The following is a 22,942-nucleotide window of genomic DNA, read 5'->3' on the forward strand; positions in this document are numbered from 1 at the left end:
AAGAAGTCTTCTGAGGAAACTGAAGAGAGAATGGACTGAGAAAATGTATCCTGCCAGAACAGCACTTTTGACAGTCACAGAGAGGAGTCACTGCTGCTTCATGGAGGGATGATTCAAGCATCAAGAAGTGCAGAAGATTGAAAAATGAGATGGAAAATAACCTCCTGATCTTAAATTGGACATAAGAGACCAAGAAGAACAATTTATGTCACTGTTTTATTGGCTTCAAATACTTTCATGCCTCCCTTTTTTTTCTTTCCTGTTAATAGTTCAAATTAGTTACAGTGCTAATACATAGCTGTACCTACATGTCAGGAATGTGCTCCTGGATCTCATTTTATGGCTAAAGTAGTCTGTCCCCATGCCCCAATAAAATATTTCAATATCTCAATTTAGAGTTCCTGCTCCTGAAATATTACCACAACACCATGGCAATATAGTTCAGGTGAGGATTAAGGAACAAACAGGGATGGAATTTACAGAAAAGTTAAATAACTAGAACAACTTACTAATATGTAAGGAAAAATTAATTTGCTGCTGGACGAGTAAACTGTTATTTCCTTGCACATTTAATACTACGAACAAAGAAAGTATCTGTATGATGGATATTCATGTTAACACATTCTAACTGTAACTAGCATGAATTCAGTGAAATAGAAAAAAAATCAGGAAAACATTAAGCTGTCATAAAGCTGATATCGAGGAAATGGAGTAAAACCCCAGGAAGACCAAACAAGGTTCCCAGTGTAGTATCAGTTTAAGAAACCAGAGTTTTATTAGTAGTAATAGGATCAGCATATGAGGATGAATGAAACCATATTTGTAAATGCGATATGCAATTGCACAAACTCCCTCCTGGTTTGATTTTCCACTAGCTGACTCATCCACTGCATGGATTGACTCCTCCACCTTTTGATTCATAAATTCCTGATAATGTAAAAATAAAAAGCATCATGTGAATTAAAGGGCACAAGATGACGTGAAACACAATAATGTTGGAGGATGAGGAACATGTAATGAATCATCACCAAGTGAACAAAAAAGCAAACCAAAACTCCAACAACCACCACTACCCTGAAAGGAGACTGAAAAAATATATAAGTTGAGGTCATCCCTTGGAAGAGTCTGAAGGATACAACACAAGAAGCTAAATCCTGTCTCCATTCTACTTGAAACACAGAATGAGGTATATCAATGCATCACAAAGAGTGTCTGACATATTGTTTAAATTGCACACGTGTCCAATTATGTATTTATTCCTTGTGTACTGAAAGTCAAGATGCTTTTGATAATAGGGTCATAAGTGGTATAACTGTCTATAATCTACAGTGTACTAAACAGATTACATATATCACAATATGCAAATAATGCATAATTATATATAATGTATAACAAAAGTATGCAATGTTTACTAAATAACTGCAATACATCTGTATAATATAGATATAAAATGTATAAATTATATGTAACATATAACAAAGGTATGTAATGTTTACTAATTACAATACTTATGTATCAATAATGTAGATATTAAATATGTATATTTGAATGACTTTTCTTCCACCTTCTTTATGTCTTCTGAGAGCCTAACCGCAGACATGTATGCACGTGAGTCACATCACTAACATGAATAGCACCACTGCTGTCAATGGGACCACTCACCTGACCCATGTTTGCAGGATCAGAGCCCCAGCCTGCGGCGCCCCGTGAGCAGGGACCCCCCAGCCTTGCACAGGAGCCCAGCTGACAGCAAGGGAGCTATTCACGCGAGCCAAGTCCCCGCAGAGGGACAGCCGCCCTGCGGGAGGGTAAAGCCGCACCAGGGCCCGGGCTGTGCTGGAGGCTTTCTGGGAGCCTCCCCCATAAAAATGGCGTGTGGTTGCCATGGCGGAGCCGCGGCCCAGGGCGGCTGGAGAGAAGCCCGGGCACTAGCAGATGGCAGCCCAGCCGGCCAGGCGAGACGCCCTCGCAGGCGATCCCAGCAGGTGCCCGGGGGCGGGGCGCGCTGGGGTTCCTCAGCAGCGCGGATTGGAAGGACTCAGCTGGGCGGCCCAGGCTGCCTCCGCCCGGTGCAGCGGGGGGGGCACCACCAGCGCTCCCCGGAGAGCTTCCCCCCCCCCCCCCGGAGCGCTGACGCGTGAGGGGCGGGGCGCGGCTGCGCAGGGCAGGGCTGGCGGCGCGGGCCCGGCGCCAGAGGAGGGAGGCAGACGGGCAGCGGCGGGGTGTGGGGCTGCCTGGCCCAGCAGCGGCAGCGGGGTCCCTCGGCGCCGGGCGTCCCCTGGCGGTGGGCGGGGAGCTGGACGGGGTCGCGCCGTCCGCGTGAATGCGAGTGTGCGCCGAGTGCCGGGCCGGGTGAGTCCGCCGCGCCCGGGAGGGATGGCGGGGACTGGGGACCCCCCCCCGGGGAGGCCTGAGGGAGCCCCTCTCTCCGCCCCGTGAAGGAGCCGCTCCCCCTGCCTCTCCGCCCAGCGAGTCCCAGCTCCCTCCGGGGGATGAGGGGACACCCGCGCTGCGCCCCCAAATTCAGTCCCGGGGCAGAGAGCTGCGGCCGCCCCCCGTCCGTGGGGCCTCTGCCGCCCTTTGTCCGGCGCGCGGGGCAGCTCGCCGCCGCCCCCAGAGAGCTTGTGGAAGGGGCTGGCTCCTCTCTGCGTGAACCCCCCTTGCCTGGGCCTGCGGGAGCAGCGCCCTGTGAAGATGCCGATGTCATTTGTGTGATGCTTTCGGTATGGGGAGGGTGAAGTGTGTTGTGTGCGGTTGTGGTGCCCCCTTGGGTACGAGCGGGGTGGGAGAAGGAGCCGCTCTGCTGTGCTGCACAATTAGCATGCAATTGTGTGGATTCGTGTGTGGCTACAGGCCGTATATGGGGGGCGGGGGTTGTGGTGTCTATTCAGTATTGGGGGGATATATTTCACTATTGGGTGTGACAGCAGCAGCCTGAATATTGATGGATGTGCTGTATCTTACCGTGTGGAAGCAGCGCCCTGTTTGTGCGGATGATGGGACTGTGTTTTTTCTGGTGAAAGCAGCGCTGTGTAAGTATGTATGCTGTTGCCTATCTTTTCGGAGCAGGGAGGTGGCTGGTCGGTTTATTTGCAGTGTGGTTAGAAAGGGAAGCCTTTGGGGTTTGTTTTTGTTCCACTTACTTTCTTCGTGACCTCTGGCAACTATCCTCTCCGAGTTTTTCTCCATGTGTAAAATGGAGAGAATAACGATCTACTTTTTTGGGCTCGTGGTTGCTTTTGTTATGCTTTATCCAGCTTCCTCCACATGCTAATTGTTAAAATTATTTCTGGTCCTAATTTTGGAGAATGTTTAGCTGTAGATTCTGCTCAATGAGTTCAGTACATCAGAGTTTACAAAAAAGAAAAACCTTATGAATTTATTTTTTCTTTTTTGTTAATAGCAATAAAGTAAGAATTAATAGTTTTATGTAAATACGCTGTGGAAGATATCAATAGTTTACCTTCAGGATCAGAAACTGGGGGAAATTCAGATGAACCTTTAGCACACAATAGCAAGCTTCCTTTCAGGTTGCCTTCATTTTTGAAGGGAAGATGGGGCTCATAGTAAAGTGTCCCTGGCAGACCTGCCCATTTTCGGATGTTGAGTTCACTGTGCTGTGCAAATGACAGCTGGTCCTTAGCAGTGTAATGCATTTCTTGGGCTGGCTGGTAGGGTCTCTCCTGGAGCAGAAGTGAGGGACCGGAGTGACCTGCATAATACTGCCTTGACTATATCACCAGTGTCTTGAATAAAGAGCCTAGTCTGGTTACTTCATACGAACTGACTATATTTTCATTTGAAAATAATTGCCTCGTGAAGTAAGACCCACTGCAAGGCATTCTTTTTTTAATGTCTAGTTACTTCATTAGGTTAATATACAAGCTAAGCTGTGTGCCAGTAAGCTTATTGAGGAAATGGTCTTCTGGTGGGTACATATTTTGGCAAATATATTGGTAGATTCTGCTCTGCAACCTTCACTAAGTTTATTTGTACGTAAGGAGTAAGTGATTACTCTAATTTTTTTTGGAAAACTTACTCTATAAGTTGAACTACTGAAGCTGTAAAGTCTATATGAATACATGTTAGGGTGAGTAAACTTAGTTGTTAAGCATGTGTGCTTGGGGGGTAAGTGGGAAGGATAGGAAAGATTGATTGCATTAGACCTTAGCTTTCATGTCAGAATGGGGGAGGGAGATGAGCGTGTTTACTAATTTAAGGAATCTAATTGTTAGAATGTCATATATGCTAGAGCTGTTTCATACTTCTGCCTTAGAATTTTTATCTACAGAAGTTAAATACTTATTTGACTCTTCTCTTTAAAATGTTAGAGATCTGTACAGCAAACTTCCTTGAGCACGTCCAGGTGCCTTTCTGCAGTTACTAACAAAATTATATCCATGTGGAAAATCATTGGCTTCCAGAAATATATTTTTTATGGAAATCTTATGATAGCTTGAAGTAGCAATGTTAGTTTTAAATGTATAGTTTGAAACACTCAGTCTAATGTAACATGAGCAGTTATGCAAGGTAACATCTTATTTACATGTCAGCACTTCCTTGTGCTGCCTATTGTGAAGGAGGAGGGGAATGTGTAAAATAGATGTAATGTGAATGGGGAAGATGAACTAGGAAATCTAGTTCACTTTCAGGTTTTCATACCTTAACACAGAAGCACAGCATTAGGCCCTATTCCAGTGAGGAGCAACATGCTGTCATACCCTAGGCACCTAGGTTTCTTTTCTGGTGACCATTGGTTGTAAACTTGTCAAGAAATGCTTCTTGGCTTTAAGGATATCTTAAGTGGAAAAAGAGCTTTTGTCTGCCTTGTACCTACAGGAGCCAGGGTAAATCATAGGAAACAGACTTTGTAGTTACTGGTGGGTCTTTTGGGGATGGGGAGTGGAAGATGTTGTCTTCTCTAGTATTGTTCCTATCTGACTTGGGAGATGTATCACATTAAGCTTTTTGTCTCAGATCGCAGGACTTGGCTGTCATGCTGAGTCCCATCCCTCCTTTGTGTTTGTACATCCCTCCACTCAGGTTTTTGGGTTATTGTGGGGGAATCGGGTGAAGACAGCAGGTTCTTGAAGGAGTTATGCTGTCAGGCTAGGGGTAATTGGAGGAGCATCAGGAAGAGATGCCTGGAGGTTACTGTTAGATTGTAGAATTTAATGCAACTGGAGGTTGTTGTCAAACAATAGGATTATTAGGCCATGCTTTTTCTTTCCTTATGACTTCTTCTTAAACCTCTGCCAGATGATGGCAGGAGGTCCTTGGCACTCAATCCAGATTTTGTTTTCCAGATAACCTTTCCCCTGGGGGGGGGGGAAGCAATTAGAGCAGGACAGAGTAAGATAGTCCTTTTATTAAGTGTTAAATGGTCTGTCATCTCAAGCATAACATTGATATTTAACACAGCATCTTAGTTCGGTTATACTAAGGCAGGCACTGAAGTATGCATCTCTCCATATATAGAGCTCACAGGATGACCTTAAAGAAGTTACGTAGCTCAGTGTAAGACCCATAAAAGGGCAGTTCCTGCATTATTTCAAGAATGTTTGCAGTGTTGTAGCAGTGTTGTGTGTGTGTCTCATCCTGGGATCAAAGTGGGTTAGGTAATATCTTTTATTGGATCAACTCCTGTTGGTAAAAGAGACAAGCTATTGAGTCTACACAGAACTCTTCGTCAGGTCTAGGAAGAAGCTAAAAATGTGTGTCTTTCACCAACAGGCCTTGGCCCAGTAAAATATATTACTTCACCCACCTTGTCTGTCTTATTTCAAGAACAGCAGACAGTTGTGGGTGGTGGTGGTGAGGTGAAGACTGGAACAGAAACTACCTTAAGTAAAAACTATGCAGCACTTTAAAGACTAACAAGATGGTTTATTAGGTGCTGAGCTTTCGTGGGCCAGACCCACTTCCTCAAATCAAATTGTGGAAGAAAATTGGCATGACCATATATACCAAAGGAATACAATAAAAAAAAGTGAACACATATAAAATTGACAAATCAGATTTTAGAACGGGGGGGAGATTAGTGTCTATGAGATGATATTAGGGGTGATAATTGGGAAGCTATCTTTGTAATGGGTAAGATAATTAGCGTCTTTATTAAGGCCTATTCATAAAGTGTCAAATTTAAGCATGAATGACAATTCTGAGGCTTCCCTTTGTAGTCTGGTGTTAAAGTCTTTTTGAAGGAGGATGCATGTAGTAAGGTCATTGAGACAATGCCCACTCTGGTTGAAATGTCAAGAAACTGTTTTTTCTTTGTGAAACTGTCTGTCTGTGTGCATTGATTCTTTGGCGAAGTGTCTGAGAAGTTTGCTGCGGCTTTGCTCCCTGTGTCCCTGGTCTGCGGGGGGGGGGGGGGGGGAGGAGGGGGCGCAGCTAGTGCCGCCCCCCCCCCCCCCAGCAGACCAGGCTTTTGTTGTGGACCCTGGGGTAGAGCAGCTGGGGTGCTGCCAGGTTGGTCCTGCAGGGACCTACCTGGCAGCCCAGCTGTTCTGTCCCAGGCTCGAGATTCAGCCGCTGTTGAAACTGATCAGTGGCTGATTCCAGGAAGCTGGGGGCAGAGCAATTCTGCCTCCAGCTTCCTGTAGTCAGCCCCTGGTCAGTTTCAGCAGCAGCTGCTGAATCTGGGGCCAGTTCCGACTTGCATACAAATTCAACTTAAGAACAAACGTATAGTCCCTATCTTGTATGTAACCCGGGGACTGCCTGTATAGGCATTGTGTTTGTTATCTTGCAGTAACTGGCCTCCAGAAGGAATTCCATAATGTCCAATGTGACCACTCTACTCGCTATTTTGAACTCTGCTGTCCTGCATCCTCCCCTCCCCTTTCAGAGCCCCAGGAAGTTTTGAACCTGCATATTGTGGATAACTCACATAGCTACAGCCCAGCTGAGCATGCGGTCTCCTGGCAGCCAACGCATTTCTGCTTGAGCTACTGGGGGGGGGGGGGAAGGAGGATCTTTAGTCTGTGGGGTGAGGAGCCCTGGGAGAACTCAGAATCAAAACATTAACGCGTACTTCTACTCTCCCTGGCACTAGGACCTCAGCAGCTAGCTGGCAGGGCAGATGCTGCTATGCTGTGCAGAGCTGATGTGGAAGATATAGACTGATGTTAGGGTGCTCCCCACACACTGTCAGTGATTGGATTGGAGACACCACATAAGTGTCTGGGCACCAGATTCTGCCTCAGGATTGCTTGTATCCGGCTACTGTCTGAACTTAGACAGCTCATTCTCCAACACAGGCATGCGCATTCACACACACACTTTCTCTCTATCTTGCTCCTACACATTCCTGTGCAGTCTCTCACATGCATCAAAGAATCAAAGGGCTGGAAGAGACCTCAGGAGGTCGAGTCCAGCCCCCTATCCAAAGCAGAAACAATCTCAACTAAATCATCCCAGCCAGACATGGTTCCGCTACATACCCATTCTCTCTCACACATACATGTTGCCTATTGCACATTTCCAATCACATACTCCCTCTACCTCCATATACATTCTTGTGTTGGTGTTCAGCAATGAGAGTTTGTTTATATTGCCAAGTGCTACAGGGTGTCCCTGCTTTACATCCAAGATGCGTACCAAAAAACATGGTTGTATTAAGTATGTTAAAATGTGGTTAATTGACTAGTCAACGGAATTTCCATCGACTAATCGATAGGCACTTCCACATTCCTCCTTTGAAATGTACATTTCAAAGGAGGAATGCAGAACTCCATGTACAACCCGGGCCGGCGAGAAGTTCTTTTGATTCCAGGCTGCACACATCTGCCTGCTTTGAGATGCACAAGAGTCCCTAGTGGGGGCTTTTGTGCATTTCAAAGCCATAGAGCCCGGAGTGCCATGCTGAGCTGCATGCTGCTAGGATCCTGGGGTCAGCTAGGGACTCTCCCACTGATCCTGGGCGCTCTGTGGCATTTCCCTGGATTTCAGAGTCAGCTGGGAAATCTCTAGCTGATCCTGGGTTCTGGGGAAATGCTGTGGGGAGCCTGGCATCAGCTGGGAGTCCCCAACTGACCCTGGGCTCCACGGTAGCTGCCCCCTTTGAAATGTGCAGAGTTGGCATTTTAAAGGGGCAGCCTGCTGCACAGTTGATCTGCGGACCAGGTGTGTGGCAGGCTGCCCCTTTAAATCGCCGCCTCTGCGTGATTCAAAGGGGCAGCCCAGTCCCCAGCTGATCCCGGGTTCTGGGGAAATGCCACGGGGAGTCCCCAGCTTACCCTGGGCTCCAGGGCTGCCCCTTTGAACTGCGCAGAGGCTGTTCATAAAGGCAGCGGGGGGGGGGGGGATATCGACTAGTCAAAAGACTTTCCGATAAGCAAATACTTATTGGAGAGTCGACTAGTCTTTAACGTTCCTACGTTGTATAGAAAAATGACGTAAAGCAGGGAATGTTTTTTCTCATGGCCGATTTCCATTTATGCAAATTGGGTTTTTTTTGTACAACGTAAAATTGGGGAATGAGAGGAAATCGGTTCTTACAAGCATCTACACCATTAGTACAGAACTGATGTATACTGGGGCAAGTTATAACAGGGACGCCCTGTACTTTAAAACAGGGATGGGGAACCTTTTTTAAGTTGGGAAGGCCGCTGACTCACAGAAAAATCAGCCAAAGGCACCCCACAAGTGAGAAGCAAAAAACAACCCTCGCTGACGTGGCCCCCGACTGAGCAGGAGAAAGACATTCCCTGTGCACACCAGAGCCTACGGGGACCCAGCCTAGTAGATTTTGTGTGCTCCTTCCTGATGGTGGGGTGGCAAGCGGATTGGAGTGCCAGCGTGGTCTCCCCAATGTGGAGAGGAGACCCTGAGCTTTGGGGGCTGGATCCAGGCAAGTTTGAGGCCACATTTGGCCCCTGGGCCTGAGGTTCTCCACCTAGTCGAATAGTCATTCACATTCCTAGCATGTCAACCATCCAGTAAGTCGACAAGCTAGTCGACTAGTCGATTGTTTCCCCCCCCCCCCTTGCAGCAATGGGGTGGAAGAAGTGGGGATGCTCATAGCAGCAGCATCACGTGGCCAGACCCCAGGCTCCATGTGGTGCTGCCACTTTGAAATGCCACGTGTAGCCCATGGCCAGCTGGCCTGTGCCTAGTTGAGTCCCGCGCTGGTCCCCTGTGCTCCCTGCAGTGCTTTCACCTTTGAAGTGTAGCATCAGTCCCGGGGGCTGTCGCTACACTTCAAAGGTGGAGGTGCCCTTATCGACTAATCGAGCAGTCGATGCAAATTGCATCGACTGATTAGCCAATTATTCAAAATTTTATATTCCCACCCCTGCTTTAAAGTTTTTTAAACATGTTACTTTTTGGGGACACACAGCAACAAGGTTCAAAGCACAGTTCAAACAATGTTAGGCTCAGCACACTACCTGCCCTTGTGAGGCATTGCAAATCCTTCCCAAAGCACCCTGCTGCCAGTTGCACAATGGGATAGCTACTCGGTTTTGTTGCTCTCTGTGTCTGTGCAAGAGGTGCTATTGTGGATATGCTCCACTGACATGGAGCAGTGTGGGCATGTAACAGCAATCTAATTACAGAGATCACTGTATATTGGTGTATCTTGGGTTGACAAAACTCTATAATGTAGGCAAGGCCAGAATGTCACTGCTAATTCATACAAGGTGGAACAGATTGTTTGGCATAAATAGTTAATATATACTATAAGACCATTCAAGGTGAGGTGGACAGTTAACACAACTGTACATGTGTTACACAAAATAAATGGATTAGTTGTTTACAGATTATGACAACTCATAAATCCATTGTTTATCAAGATTGGTTTCAGTTATGAATTTAAGCTACTTATGAAAGTGTTGTGCAACTTTCTTTTGAGGACAAGAACTGAGAGGTCAGATATGGATTGACCATTTTCAAAAAAAGGATGTGCCCCATGGGTGATATGGTATATTTAGAGAGAGAAGGTGGATGGGATAATATCCTTTATAAATCTCCCCCATTTTCTCTCCCTTACATCCTGGACCAGGGCATCTGTAACACTGCACATAGCAATGGTGTATTTGTTGTCTTTTTTTTTCTTGTGTAAGTTTGTGTGTGAAACCAGACAACCATAATGCTCTCGTAGTTGGGGCAATAGTATATGTGTTTACTACTTTTGTAAAATAAGCTGTTCCACCTTGCATTTATCTGTGAGACTCCAGAAAGCTCTAAAGCGTGTCTTTCACCAACAGAAGTTGGTCCAATGAAAGATATTCTCATCTGCCTTGTCTCTTTAATATCCTGGGAACAACATGCTACAACAACAATTCATACAGTTCAAATATCTACATCTCTTTTTAAGTGAAACTACTCTGTTCAAGCAGATATCGTTTCCAATACTTTTCTCTGCTGCTCTTTTGTGTTTATGAATTTGAAACGCCATTTAGGAATGTTAGAAGACTTGCCAAGACTGCTCGTGACTTGCTGAAATTCTCTTTCAAGCTAGTTGGCTGGTCAGAATCTCCTCTATTTGTCAAGCCTAGCAATGATAGCAACAATAACTTGAGTCTTCTGAAAGCAGTAGCAACAGCATAAAGGGCCTGATCATGCATGCAGATTTGCAGGTCTTCATACAGACTTGGAGAATAAGGTAAAAAATGAACAAGTTCAAATGGCTGTTCCAAAGCGTTCATGCCTATGTTCTGTGCCACAATAATCTTTTTCTTCTATAACCCTTCTGCTAGGTGGAGCCAGCAGCAGCCAGGCCCAGGTTCAGTATCTAGGGGTTCCTCTCCATGCATCCAGCACAGAACTGGATTTAGCCTCCACCCAGTAATCTGGGAAATTCACACATCACCCCCGAGTGCCATTGAGACGCAATGTTTCCCCAAGCACAGAGTCTTGAGTATAGAAAGAAAAACGTTTAATGAAAGGGAGGGAAGTAATTTGGCATTGATTTCGGAAAACACCACAAACAGAGTTAAACAAAAAACACGAGTAAAAGTTCCAACCCAAGTAGGTTGGGTAATGTCCTTTTCATCTCAGCAATGAAAGTCCAGCAATATAAATCTATGGCCAACCTTTCTCTGCACTCAGTTGCTGTCCTTGGTCAGAGCTGACCCAGAGTTCACCTCCCATCTTGAATGGGGGTGGTGGTTTAAATTGGCATCTTACTCTCTCTGCTGTCATTTGCCACCTGCCTGCTCGCTGCTCTCTGCTGCTGCCCTACTGGCCGCTCATTATGCTTCATTACTGCTGCTTTGATAGCTCTGTCACCATCCACCACAGGGGTGGGCAATAATTTTGGAAGGGGGAGGCACTTCACAAATTTCAGAGTTGGCTGTGGGCTGACCTGGAAAGGGCGGTGCCTCAGGCAGAAGGGGTGGGGCCTCAGACGGAAGGGGCAGGGTTGAGAACTATGCTGCTGGGAGCTTTGCTTGGCCTGGGGTCCTGCCTCCCCTGACTTCTGGCCAATAGAAGGGACATGGAGCAGATGGGAAGTTCCTGGGGGCTAGCCTCCTCCCAAAGTTGTCTGGGGTGGAGGCTTAGAATTCACATAACGTGGCTTGCAGCTCCTGGCCCTGCTGCTAACCTGTTGCCTGGCAGCCGCCCGGCAGGCACAAGGCCTTAGAATAGAAGCAGTTGAAAGGGCTCGTGCGTCTCCGGCTCCCAGGCAATGTGCTAGGGCAGGTGTTAGCAACCTTTCAGAGATGGAGTCCTGAGATTTGATGTATTGGCTTCTATGTACGAGTCCAAATGCTGGTGCTACTTTTTAAAGTCGATAATAGTCCTACTTAGAGCAGCTTCATTAATAAATAAATTAAAATGCAGATCTTACCTTTTAGTGCAGGGGTTGGCAACCTTTCAGACTTACTGAGATTTAACTTATTCACAGATCTGTATGCCGGAGGAGGGAGGGGACGCAAGGGCAGGCTGGGTACGGTGACCTTATTTTCTGAACCAGTTGAAACTAGTGAGAATGGTTTAATTTAATTTATGAAACAGATTAAGCATTTTAACTTTCTCATGATAGTTTATCAAACTTCATTTTAAATAAAATAAAATATGATGTCCAACACTAAAGGTTTCAATGTTTACTTTATTTATGGAAGAGGTGGGGAACCTTTTTTAGGTCTGGGGTCACTGAACCACAGGAAAATCAATTGGGGACCACACAAGTGAGAAGCAAATACCTCCCGTGGCCCCCAACTAAGACACCTCATTCTTCTGGCACTTCAGTCCCCACAGAGTGAAGAGAAGGGGTAGGGAGGACTGAGATTCAGGGCTTCACATAGACCAGGTTTACTTTTCTGGGGTTCCAGAATTAGTGGATTTTATTAACCTCCTTGGGCTCTAGGGTAGGGACAGAAATGAGGGGTACAGTGCGTGAGACAAGGCTGTCAGCAAGTTGGATAGGGATGGGGTGCAGGATCTGGAAGGAAGGGAGGGGTGCAGAAGCAGGCTGGAAGTAGGCTGTCTGGCCAGGTGGAGGGAGTAGGAGCAAGGAAAGGTGTCATACCAAGCTGGGGGATGCTGGGTTTTGGGGGGGGGGGGGGAGGGAAGTGAGAGGTTTGGGGTGGGAGAGGTCTGGATGTGAGGGGGGACCTTACCTTGCAGCAATGGCTGCAGTCATGTTGTCCTGGCTGCTGCGGAGGAATGCCCTGCTGCTGGGCCCCACGTGGTCCAGCCCTTGAGGTCCTGCTGCCACTGTGGTCTGGGGCCAGTCTTGGAGGCCCCGAGGCTGCAGCCCACGTGGCCCGGGGCTGGCCTCAGAGGCCGGAGGTGCTGCTGCCATAGCCACATGGTTCTAGCCCAGCCTCCAGGGCTGGCCCTGGACCGCATAGCTGCGGTAGCGGCGCCTCTGGTCCCGGCACCTCTTCCTTCCACTGCAGCCTAACCTTCCACAGGGAGGAGGGAGCACTCTCCAGCAGCTGCGTGGGTGATGAAGGGCGGGGCTGAGCTCCCTCCCACGTGCTGCTGAAAATCGGCTTGCATGCCAAAAGTGGCATGGTTGCAATAGGAATCAAACATTGAAAGTAAGGCCAAGTTGATGTTCTGCATGCTTTTGTGTGCGACAGGAAATTCTTTCCAAGTTTGCAGAATCAGATTATTATTGTGCTCCAATTTCTTCGTGTCAGTCTACTTTGTGCAGTTTTACCAATTCTGCACGTTGTTGAGCAAGTCATTCTAAATCAGAATTCAGCTGGATTAATTTTTCCACCCAGTTATGAGTCCTTGAAATCTGCTATTTTCATTTCCAAATCGCTGACTGAGATGCCTGGAATGACTGGCAATTCCAGTTCTTTGAAAGACGCTTTTAGGTGGACGAATCATAAACTTAAACAGAGCACTGTGTTTGCAAAAGTCAACAAAATGAGACTTGAATGCCACCAGGAGCTCAAACAAACCTGGCAAGCTGCTGTAAATCAAGGCTTTTATTTGGAGTCTCTCTCTGATATAAATCATGAAACATTGGTAATATTTTGAAATGTGCGAGTCTGGCCGTCTTGATATCTTTGATGAGGACAGTCAATTTTGAATCAAATCCAAACACTGCCTGCTGCCTTGCCCTTGTAGCTTAAGGTTCAACTCATTCAAATAGCATAATTTGAGCAACCAAAGTCTGGAAGCTTGATGTGTTTGACACTCTTTATATTAAAAAATGACTTAATCTCATTAATTCAGGGGGAAAACTAGACCATTTTTTTGCCACGAGATAACCAGCTAACATTGTACATTAGTAGATTGGGTTATTTGGAATCTAATTCCTTGAACAGTGACTGAAATTGACAGTGGCTAAGGGCTCGGGCAAGAATCTAATGCACAGTGTGAACGACCAGTCCCATTACATTTCCAAGTTCAGTTCCACAAAATTGCTCACAGTTGCATCCTTGTTCACAATGCAATGAAAGTTGAAAAGCAGGTGGTTCAGCTGTTCTGACAAGAGTAAGGAATTCCCTGTATTTGCTGACCGTGACAGATACACTCTGTACACACAGGCACAAGATTATCTAACCGTATTTTTCTCATTTATAAAGTTCATCACAGTTTTAAGGATGTCTTCACTCCTTGTTCGATTTTTTTTTTCCCATTGGTAATATCTCAGTTATTTGTTCGTGTATGTCATTGCCACAAATATATCGTCCTACAATACACAACTGACTAAGGTCACATATGTCTGTTGTCTTGTTCAAAGCAAACAAAAAATAAGTAGTTATACTCAAGTTTTGCGTTTGTTCTTTGTTGATTTGATGGGCCATCTTCACAGTGCTCTCACCGACTGTTTTTGTCAATAATGGCATGTCTTGAATCTTCTGTACGATTTTGTCCTTGTTGTAAAACTTGTTAATTAGGTCATGACTAATTTTTACCATGCATCTCTTCACATAATCCCCATCAGTGGAGGCTTCCCTTCTCAAATAATGCTGTATGAACCCACAAAACTTGCGGAAATTTGGTTGGCTAACCAAAGAGGATGGCTGGTTGTTAAAATGGATAGTTAAAGGTGAAAAAGACCAAAAAAAAAAAAAATCTTGGCATGAGTAATTACGTGTTTTTATCATTTTGAATTTTTTTGTTTTAATTTAAAAAGTTGTGTGTATTTTGGGAATGAGAAAAGAGCCTTATTTGGTTCCATACTGAGCCATATTGGCTCTAAAGCCATAGATTGCAGACCACTACTCTAACTCGTTACATTAGTGATGCCTCAAATGTTAACATTTTTTATTTAAGTGATGTTAATAGGTTGACAATTTGTGTTAACGTGTCTTTAGTTTTAGTTAAAAACCAGTTTAAATAAACACTGGATTAAAAAGTCAGCTTTTTATATACCTTGAATGAAATTAGTGGAAGTTAGTGAATCAGGATAAAAATTTTCTCAGTCTCACTAGTCACCCTGAATACCTTTAAAATCTGGCGGGTAATGACCAGAACAACAAGCCAATTCACTAATTACAAAATACCATACTTCCTTCAATAAAGTAGTTGTAAATGAAAATGTATTCTGGTAAACTTACCTTTTTTCCTACATATTTTCACATTTTATTTAACGAATAATGTTTTTGTGCATTTTTAATTAAATTGCAATTTCCATCCAAGGGTAACTTCACACACATTAAAAAAAAAAAAATCTAATAAATCATCATCATAATCAGTTACAGTTTTCTAACATAGTAACATATGTAAAACTTAATACAATTTAAAAGCCCTGCAAACTCTTAAACATGTGTAGGTCTATTCTCCCGGTTAGCAAATAGTGTAATTTAGTATGAAGGTACCTGTATTAGCAAATCAACATGTGTTAGTGGTCACCTGTCAGTGAGGATAATTCTCTCTTTAGGAGATATCTACAGTATAAGCGTAAAAGAAGATTTAATTCAGGATTTTTGCTTGTTGATTTAATTTAGGGATGTAAACGACTACTTGAGTAGTCAGCTACCTGATAAGCATAGATAATCCTCTGCTACTCACTTTCCACCCCCTCCCCCTTTGCTGCCTTAAAAGTCGGTTTCCCTCAGGACCTTCTCCATGGTGCATGCAGAGGGACTAGCAGAGGCAGAGCCACAGTTCTTTTACTACGTTTAAAAAGCAGAGTCGCAAGCGTCTGTGGTCTGGCGTGAACTGGCACCTCTGAGTCCCGGCTCGTGCCAGGTCCCAGACCTACCCCTGCTGTGGCTCTGCGATTTAAATGCAGCAGAAGCTGGGCTCCTACTACATTTTAAACTGCAAAGCCGCAGCTTACCAACTAATCGTGTACTTGGTACAAATTGTATTGAGTACACGATTAGTCATTTACTCACTTCTTAACATCCTTCATTTAAGTCATCAATTTTAATTATGATTTAAATCAATCTGCTGCTGTTCACATATGCTGTAGTTCTTATGCGCTATACGTCATGAGACTATATAAATTATGAGTCTATATAAATTATGATTTTTGCTGAAGGTCACAAAGATCATGAAAGTGCTCCCAAACTGTGATCTTTAAATATTGTGTGTGTTTTTTTTTTAATCAGGGAAATGTCTACAAAATTTTTATTATGAAAAACTACCTTAGCTAGTCAGTTTCAAAGGTGAAAAGTAAGGATTACTCCCAAAATTCATACTGCCTCAAAATTGATTAAATTTGGTCATGAATTCACACTTACACTGTTACAATTTTGTTAAAATGACATTCGATAATGGGCCCTAGTCTTGAATGAGAGAGCATTTCTCTCCTTCCCTTGAAAGCTTTTTCTAATGGTGATTGCATCTCAAAAATCCAAAAAACAAATCCCTTGTGATTGTAAAATGTTAGTCCTACAATGAATGTAACCAAGTTGAACACAGATTTAAGGACTGTGTACTAAATAGCTGTAATGTAAGTCCACTGCTTTGTTTGGCTACGTAATCCTTATTTTGTACACATGTTTAGTTTTTATTTTTATTTTGTCTTATGTTGAATTCTTCACTATCGCTGGAACAGAAATGAACCTTAGAACAGTTTTGATAGCACAATGAGATGTGTAGCATCACTGGATAAGCACAGTGATGGATATACTTGTTATGTTACTTGGTAGAGAAATGCTGAATGGTATTTGATCTGAGGAACAAGTGAACTGATGTGTTCGCTATTATTTACACAGACAGATGAGGTAGTAATACTGGCGTTGGTGTAATGAGTGCTAAATCCTTGTAGAGCAAATGCCACTCCATTAGTGGAAGAACTGTGGACCCGTTTTCTTAGCTTCCCCCTCCCAAGTCTTGTTAAATACTTGGTTGCCCGAAGAGCTTTTTCTTTATAGGTCTTCTGCTAGGAATTTTTGGAAGTAAGAGGTTGAATGGTGAAGTATCATCTAATCCTCAAAGCTATTCTCATTCTTTGCTGCTATTCTATTATCTTATCAAACTTCCCTGTACTCCCTCCCCTTGCCTCTTCCCATCATAACAATTTCAGGGAAATTTCAGTGCAACCAACAAGCAGTATCTGTGAACCTGATGGATTTGTAAACTTCCCTTTGCCACTGGATAGGAATTATATGATCCATAAAGGAGATGCTGGAGTTGTGGGTGGCTTTGGGAGCAGAGAACATTATTGGTTTATAATATTTGTTTCATGTTGAGTATGTTCTCTACTCTGAAACTCAGTTTAAAAACCAAAACCTTAAGTGATAGAAGCTTTCCACTTTCCTCTGGCAGGTGGATTTTTTTTTTTCAAGCTATGCGAGAGAGTATTGCTACAGCATGCGAAAAAAGTATTTCAGTGTTGGGTATCAGCTGGCTACTTGCTACCTGTATAAAAAATGGACAACCTTTTCAGTATATTAGAACATTAATGTTAAAAACCCCAATTTTATCTAAAGATGCCAAATTATTCATTTATATTAAACTGCTGGATGTTGCAAGGTGTACTTTTAAAGAGTTAGAGAAATTCCTTGCCCTGTAGAGCTTAAAATGAGGGGGGAAATACAAGAAAAACACACACCACAGCAATTTGGATAAGGAGATTGATGTGAAATTTTTAGAGAAAAGAGGAAGAACTCCTGAAAAATTGGTGTTATGGAGGTTTTTGGCCGAAGTTGTACGGGCTTGTAAGATCTTATATAGCGATGGTAGTAAATAAGATATGAACGTCACTTTTTTTTTTTTTTTTTTTTTTTTTAAAGGGAGTAAGTTATAAGGTATCATTTTAAGTAGTGTGAGAGAGCAGGAAAGTAGATTATAAATGTATGGGGACAAGGTTAGGTAAAGCCTTCAAAGAAAGGTCAGACTTACTTGACACATCACTTCTGTTCATTGTAAGTGTTCACATGCTATGGCTGTGTATGCAATTCTGTAATATATATACAAAAAATAATTGCATGGCATGAGAGGAAGAGCAATATTTAAAGAGAACAAAGTCCTGCACTCCATTTTAGTCTTATGCATACAGTTAATGACTCTTTGTAGTTTCTGGCTGCTAAGATAATCTTATCAGCTTTGTGACATAAGTCTGTGTCAGACTTGCACCGGAATCTCATATTATTACTTCCCAGTTATACAGTGCCTCTAAAAATCTCTTTCGGGTCTGAAATTATTTTGAACTCATTTAAAGAAAAAATAAGTTTGAAGACTGAAAGTTGGTATCTGAGTTTTCAATTAAGGATACACAAACCTATGTATACAACAGTTTTCAATTAAGCCAAAGATAATTTGAAGCTTAAAGTATTTAGAACTTCTCTTATTTTATGTGGAATAAACAAATGCTGGAATCTTTTTCTCTCCTAGAATATAATGTGATGAGAGAAGAAGGCAGCTCTTTCAGACTCCAGCCTTTCTTTGTCTTCTGGAGGGAGGCCCTCCTCCCCATGCCACTTCTAACATAGTGGAGTGTTGTGGAATGTAACAATGACATGGCATGATTCTGTTAGGGTGGTTTCAATACTGTTTAAATCCAAGATCTGATTGGGTCTATAACCTCTCTTTATTATATTATTGGGCCATCTATTAACTGACTAGGGCCCTACCATTGTGAGAGGTAAGCATGAATGGAATTTGTCTGCCTCAGTGCTTAACCTGACTCCTAAAACTGTATTTCAAATCTATTTTTAGGCTTTATTTCAGTCCTCTTAACTACAGGCAGTCCCCGAGTTACGCGGATCCGACTTACGTCGGATCCGCAGTTACGAACGGGGCCGTTCCTCTCCCTGGTCTCCAGCAGACCAGGGAGAGGAAGCAAAGCGGCGGAACACGTGGGCAGCGGACAGGGCTGTCCGCTGCCCACGCGCTCCGAGGCTTGGCTCTGCTTTGCCCCCCCCCCGTCCCCCTGGTCTGCAGACCAGGGGGACGGGGGGGCAAAGCAGAGCAAAGCCGCGGAGCACACGGGCAGCGGACAGCCCAGACGCGTCTGGGCTGTCCGCTGCCCGCGTGTTCCGCCACTTTGCTCCCCGTCCCCCGAGGGCAGCAGGACAGCACGTCCCGCTGCCCCCGTGCTCCATGGCTTTGCTCCGGACATCTGTGGTACAGCAGCTGGGGCGCTGCCAGTTGGTCCCGTAGCGCCGCTCTGGGCGCTACTGGACCAACCGGGCAGCACCCCAGCTGTTCTGCCCCAGGCGTCCTGATTCAGCCACTACTGGTCAGATTCAGCAGTGGCTGAATCAGGACGCCTGGGGCAGAGCAGCTTGGGTGCTGCTGGGTTGGTCCAGTAGCGCCGAGGAGCGGCGGCGCTACTGGACCAACCCAGCAGCACCCCAGCTGCTCTGCCCCAGGCGTCCCCAAGTCAGCCGCTGCTGAAACTGACCAGTGGCTGACTACAGGAAGCCCCTGCCCCGGGCTTCCTGGAATCAGCCGCTGATCAGTTTCAGCAGCGGCTGAATCTGGACGCCAGTTCCGACTTACATACAGATTCAACTTAAGAACAAACCTACAGTCCCTATCTTGTACGTAACCTGGGGACCACCTGTATAATTTATAATTCTGCACTTCTATAGTTCATTCAAATGTAAACCCCTTTTTCCTCCTTGGATTACTCACGAGCAGGTCACACTCATGTGTGCTTTGGTGCCTGATGTTTTTATGATTAAAACGAGATCCTGAGTACCCCAGTGGTGGTGATGTTTAGTTGGGCAGTCCCTATCTACTCCCTTGCTGCAGTCCCTTTCTTCTAAAGGAATATTCAATGGTGGTGCCTCCACCTGGCTGGCCCTGTACACACTTAGTGGTGTGCCGTGGGAGCCTCCAGGAATAAAAATATTCTGGTAATAATCTGGATCTAACTCCAAAACAACAATTATAAATAATATACATCTAATTGATTAAATTAGAATTAACACATCTTTACGTAACAAACTTAAAGAATCAGGGTTTAACAGATTAAAAGGGAATAAAATCAGTTAATAAAGTACACAGAAATAAAGGAAGGTATCAATTTGGCATTTATCCTGCCACCATTCATCCCACCCCAGAGCATATACTCCTCTGGATTCAGAGTCCCAGACACTTGTGTGGGCATGCTTGAAGGTCTGCAGCTGGAGTAGACAGCCTTGTGTAGGTTCTGTGTGTGTCAGACCAGGCAGGCAACCAGCTGCACAATCCCTCTGTCACTGGAGCAGGCCCCACCAAATGCCAGCAGCTCTGGTTCCCTGAACTGGTCACTCTGCCTCTCTTTCCACCCAGAGTCAGTCTATTTTCTGTGCTCTGTCCCAGGTAGCCCTTTCCAAAGAGCCCAGTTACTCAGTTACTTTCTGTGCAGGTTTATGTAGGCTCCTCTCAGCCACAGGCAGGGCCAGAGTCTCTGCCCTCAAGGGACAATCAACAGTCCCTGAAGCAGCTTGCTAGATCCAAGCTCTGGCAGGCTCTCAGTAATAGGCTCTCTGCAATACAACAGCTCCTGGACTGCAAAAGACTTCCCCACCAGCAGCCTGGCTCCTCTCTCCAAAAGGAGACTACTAACTCTCTCTCTCTCCATGCCTGGAAGAGCTGCCTTCCTTCCTTTTTTTTTCCCCAAGGGCTCATGGGAGTTGTAGTCTCTAGGGGTAGATTGCAGTACAAAGGATCCTCCCAGTAAAAGTCAGAGGTCCCTTTAGTAAGGATTTCAAACTATTTTTTTAGACATTAATTTACAGTGCTCAACTCCCTCAAGGGCCACATGGGATTGCTTCATGCAGTCACTTCTGGAGTGAAACATAGCAGCTTGACAGCAGTGCTACTCAACAGTTTAGATCAGTACATGAAGGCTATCATAACCCACACGTTATGGATTGCAGAATGAATTGCCTCCTCTTGGGAAAATTACAGACTTCTAGCATTTCTTTCATAGTTACAAGGTATTGGGACCTTGGTTTCTCATCGCATGATAGAACCAGGAGCACAATAGGCCCACTATGCTGGGGTGCTGATTTATTACTGACTTGGAGAAAAGGCAGACCTCTTTCTAACTAACATGATCACCTTAAAGGAGTATAGGTAACCTAGCACAGCCCTGCTTTGCTTCTGAGACCAGAAAGGATCACAACGCAAAGCTTTATGCTTCAGACAAACTGAATTTCCTATTTTACATAATTCTAGAAGGGACTTCCTTGGATATGGAGTTCAGCCAGTTTGCTGCCCCACCTTGGTAGGCTTATGCATTTCAAAAATTTACTGTTTTTGAGCTTAAAAGCCTTTGTATAGTTTTTACTGTAGATTGGTGAAATTTAATAACAGTTGGCACATTAAGTTAAATATTATTAAATATTTCCTTAATAGATTGAACCCTAAGCCATTAGTTACATTTATTTTTAATGTAGGACATTTATTTTTATATAATTTTTTATTATTATTTTTCACTTACAAAACATTACCATATAGGTTTTTACTTTTTAATAGCATTTATTGTACACAACAATTAAATAGAACTTTTGGATAGGAGTGTTTATGTTAAGTTCCATTTCTTACATTCATTGATGTTTCTTTGTGTTGAGTTAGTTTATGCTTAAAAGCATACAGCCATGTGAAAAGTAAATACAGGCAGTCCCCGGGTTACGTACAAGATAGGGACTGTAGGTTTGTTTTTAAGTTGAATTTGTACGTAAGTTGGAACTGGCATCCAGATGCAGCCGTTGCTGAAACTGACCAGCGGCTGACTACAGGAAGCCTGAGGCAAAGTTTCTCTGCCCCGGGCTTCCTGGAATCAGCCGCTGATCAGTTTCAACAGCGGCTGAATCTGGATGCCTGGGACAGAGCAGCTGGGGCGCTGCTGGGTAGGTCCCCGCAGCGCTGCACCTCGGCACTGTGGGGACCAACCCGGCAGCACCCCAGTTGCTCTGCCCCAGGTGTCCCCAAGTCAGCTGCTGCTGAAACTGATCAGCGGCTGATTCCAGGAAGCCCGGGGCAGAGAAACTTTGCCTCGGGCTTTCTGTAGTCAGCCGCTGGTCAGTTTCAGCAGCGGCTGACTTGGGGACGCCTGGGGCAGAGCAGCTGGGGTGCTGCCGGGTTGGTCCAGTAGCGTCGTTCCTCGGCGCTACTGGACCAACCCAGCAGCACCCTAGCTGCTCTGGCCCAGGCGTCCTGATTCAGCCGCTGCTGAAACTGACAAGCAGTGGCTGAATCAGGACACCTGGGGCAGAGCAGCTGGGGTGCTGCTGGGTTGGTCCAGTAGTACTGAGGAGCGGCGCTGCGCGACTAACCAGGCAGTGCCCCAGCTGCTCTACCACAGGCGTCGGCGAGAAAAGCCTGGTCTGCTGGGGGCTGGGAGGGAGCGCACTAGCTGTCCCCCCCCCCAGCAGACCAGGGAGATGTGGAGCAGCTTTTCTCGCCCTGGAGGATGCGGGCGGCGGGACTGCGGCGTGTCTGGGCGGTCTCGCCGCCCGCATCCTCTGGGGTGAGAAAAGCCCCATTCGTAAGTACGGATCCGACATAAGTTGGAGCCGCGTAACCCGGGGACTGCCTGTACAACCTGTTGTGGATCTTTTTTGGAGCCTATAAAGAATTTTAATTAAATAGCATGCTCTTTACATTTGTTCTGCTTTTTAGGATATACGCTGCATGTTCCAAGGGAATGCGCCTTCCTTCCATAGTGACACTTTCCCCCTTTAATTGCCATAAAATCATGTTAGTCACATACATTTTCACGTGAAATATAACTTTTTTTCATGGTTATACAATTTCTGTGTTTCCTTATAAACAGCGGTTCCCAGCCTTTTCCACATGGGGACCCATTTTGACAATTTAGGAAGACGTGGTGACCCAAGGCAATTCAAAAACAGCGGGAGTAAAGGGGGCAGAGCCACCTTGGGAGACACTTGGCCACCCTTTTGAAATGTAATGGCGACCCATATTTGGGTCCCGACCCATAGGTTGGGAAACCCTGCTTATAAAAGTGATTTGTGTAATTACTTAGAGCTACCTTAAGGCTTTGTGTTGCTAACATGGCTACTTTTATGAGGGCCTCTTCCCTTGCTATACTCCAGAGGTGCACTATGCCTTTGAAGTTGCTTCAGAACAAATAAAACAGCATGCTTTTTTTTTTTCTTACTGCTAAAGGATC

At 45.0% G+C, this 22,942-nt stretch overlaps 1 protein-coding gene and 1 long non-coding RNA gene across 6 annotated transcripts in view; one reads left to right on the plus strand and one right to left on the minus strand.

The window, feature by feature from the left end:
* Positions 1–752: 752 nt before the first annotated feature.
* On the minus strand, positions 753–2,044 carry LOC142829176 (uncharacterized). Its single transcript, XR_012903565.1, has 2 exons — positions 1,663–2,044; positions 753–927 (listed from the first exon to the last, which is right to left on the minus strand). It is a non-coding gene; the product is annotated as an uncharacterized LOC142829176 (long non-coding RNA).
* Positions 1,880–22,942, plus strand: part of GRAMD4 (GRAM domain containing 4) — a 125,373-nt gene continuing 104,310 nt past the window's right edge. For 2 of the 5 annotated variants that reach the window (XM_075927721.1, XM_075927740.1), the window contains exon 1: positions 2,179–2,352. In XM_075927721.1, the coding sequence (XP_075783836.1) occupies positions 2,324–2,352 (29 nt within the window). In that variant the 5' untranslated portion in view covers positions 2,179–2,323. Of the gene's footprint in view, positions 1,986–2,178; positions 2,353–2,912; positions 3,033–22,942 lie in introns of those variants that run through there. The other 3 variants (XM_075927714.1, XM_075927735.1, XM_075927727.1) reach the window with 3 other exon arrangements.

Source organism: Pelodiscus sinensis, chromosome 1, assembly GCF_049634645.1.
Source record: "Pelodiscus sinensis isolate JC-2024 chromosome 1, ASM4963464v1, whole genome shotgun sequence".
Lineage (NCBI taxonomy): Eukaryota > Metazoa > Chordata > Testudines > Trionychidae > Pelodiscus > Pelodiscus sinensis.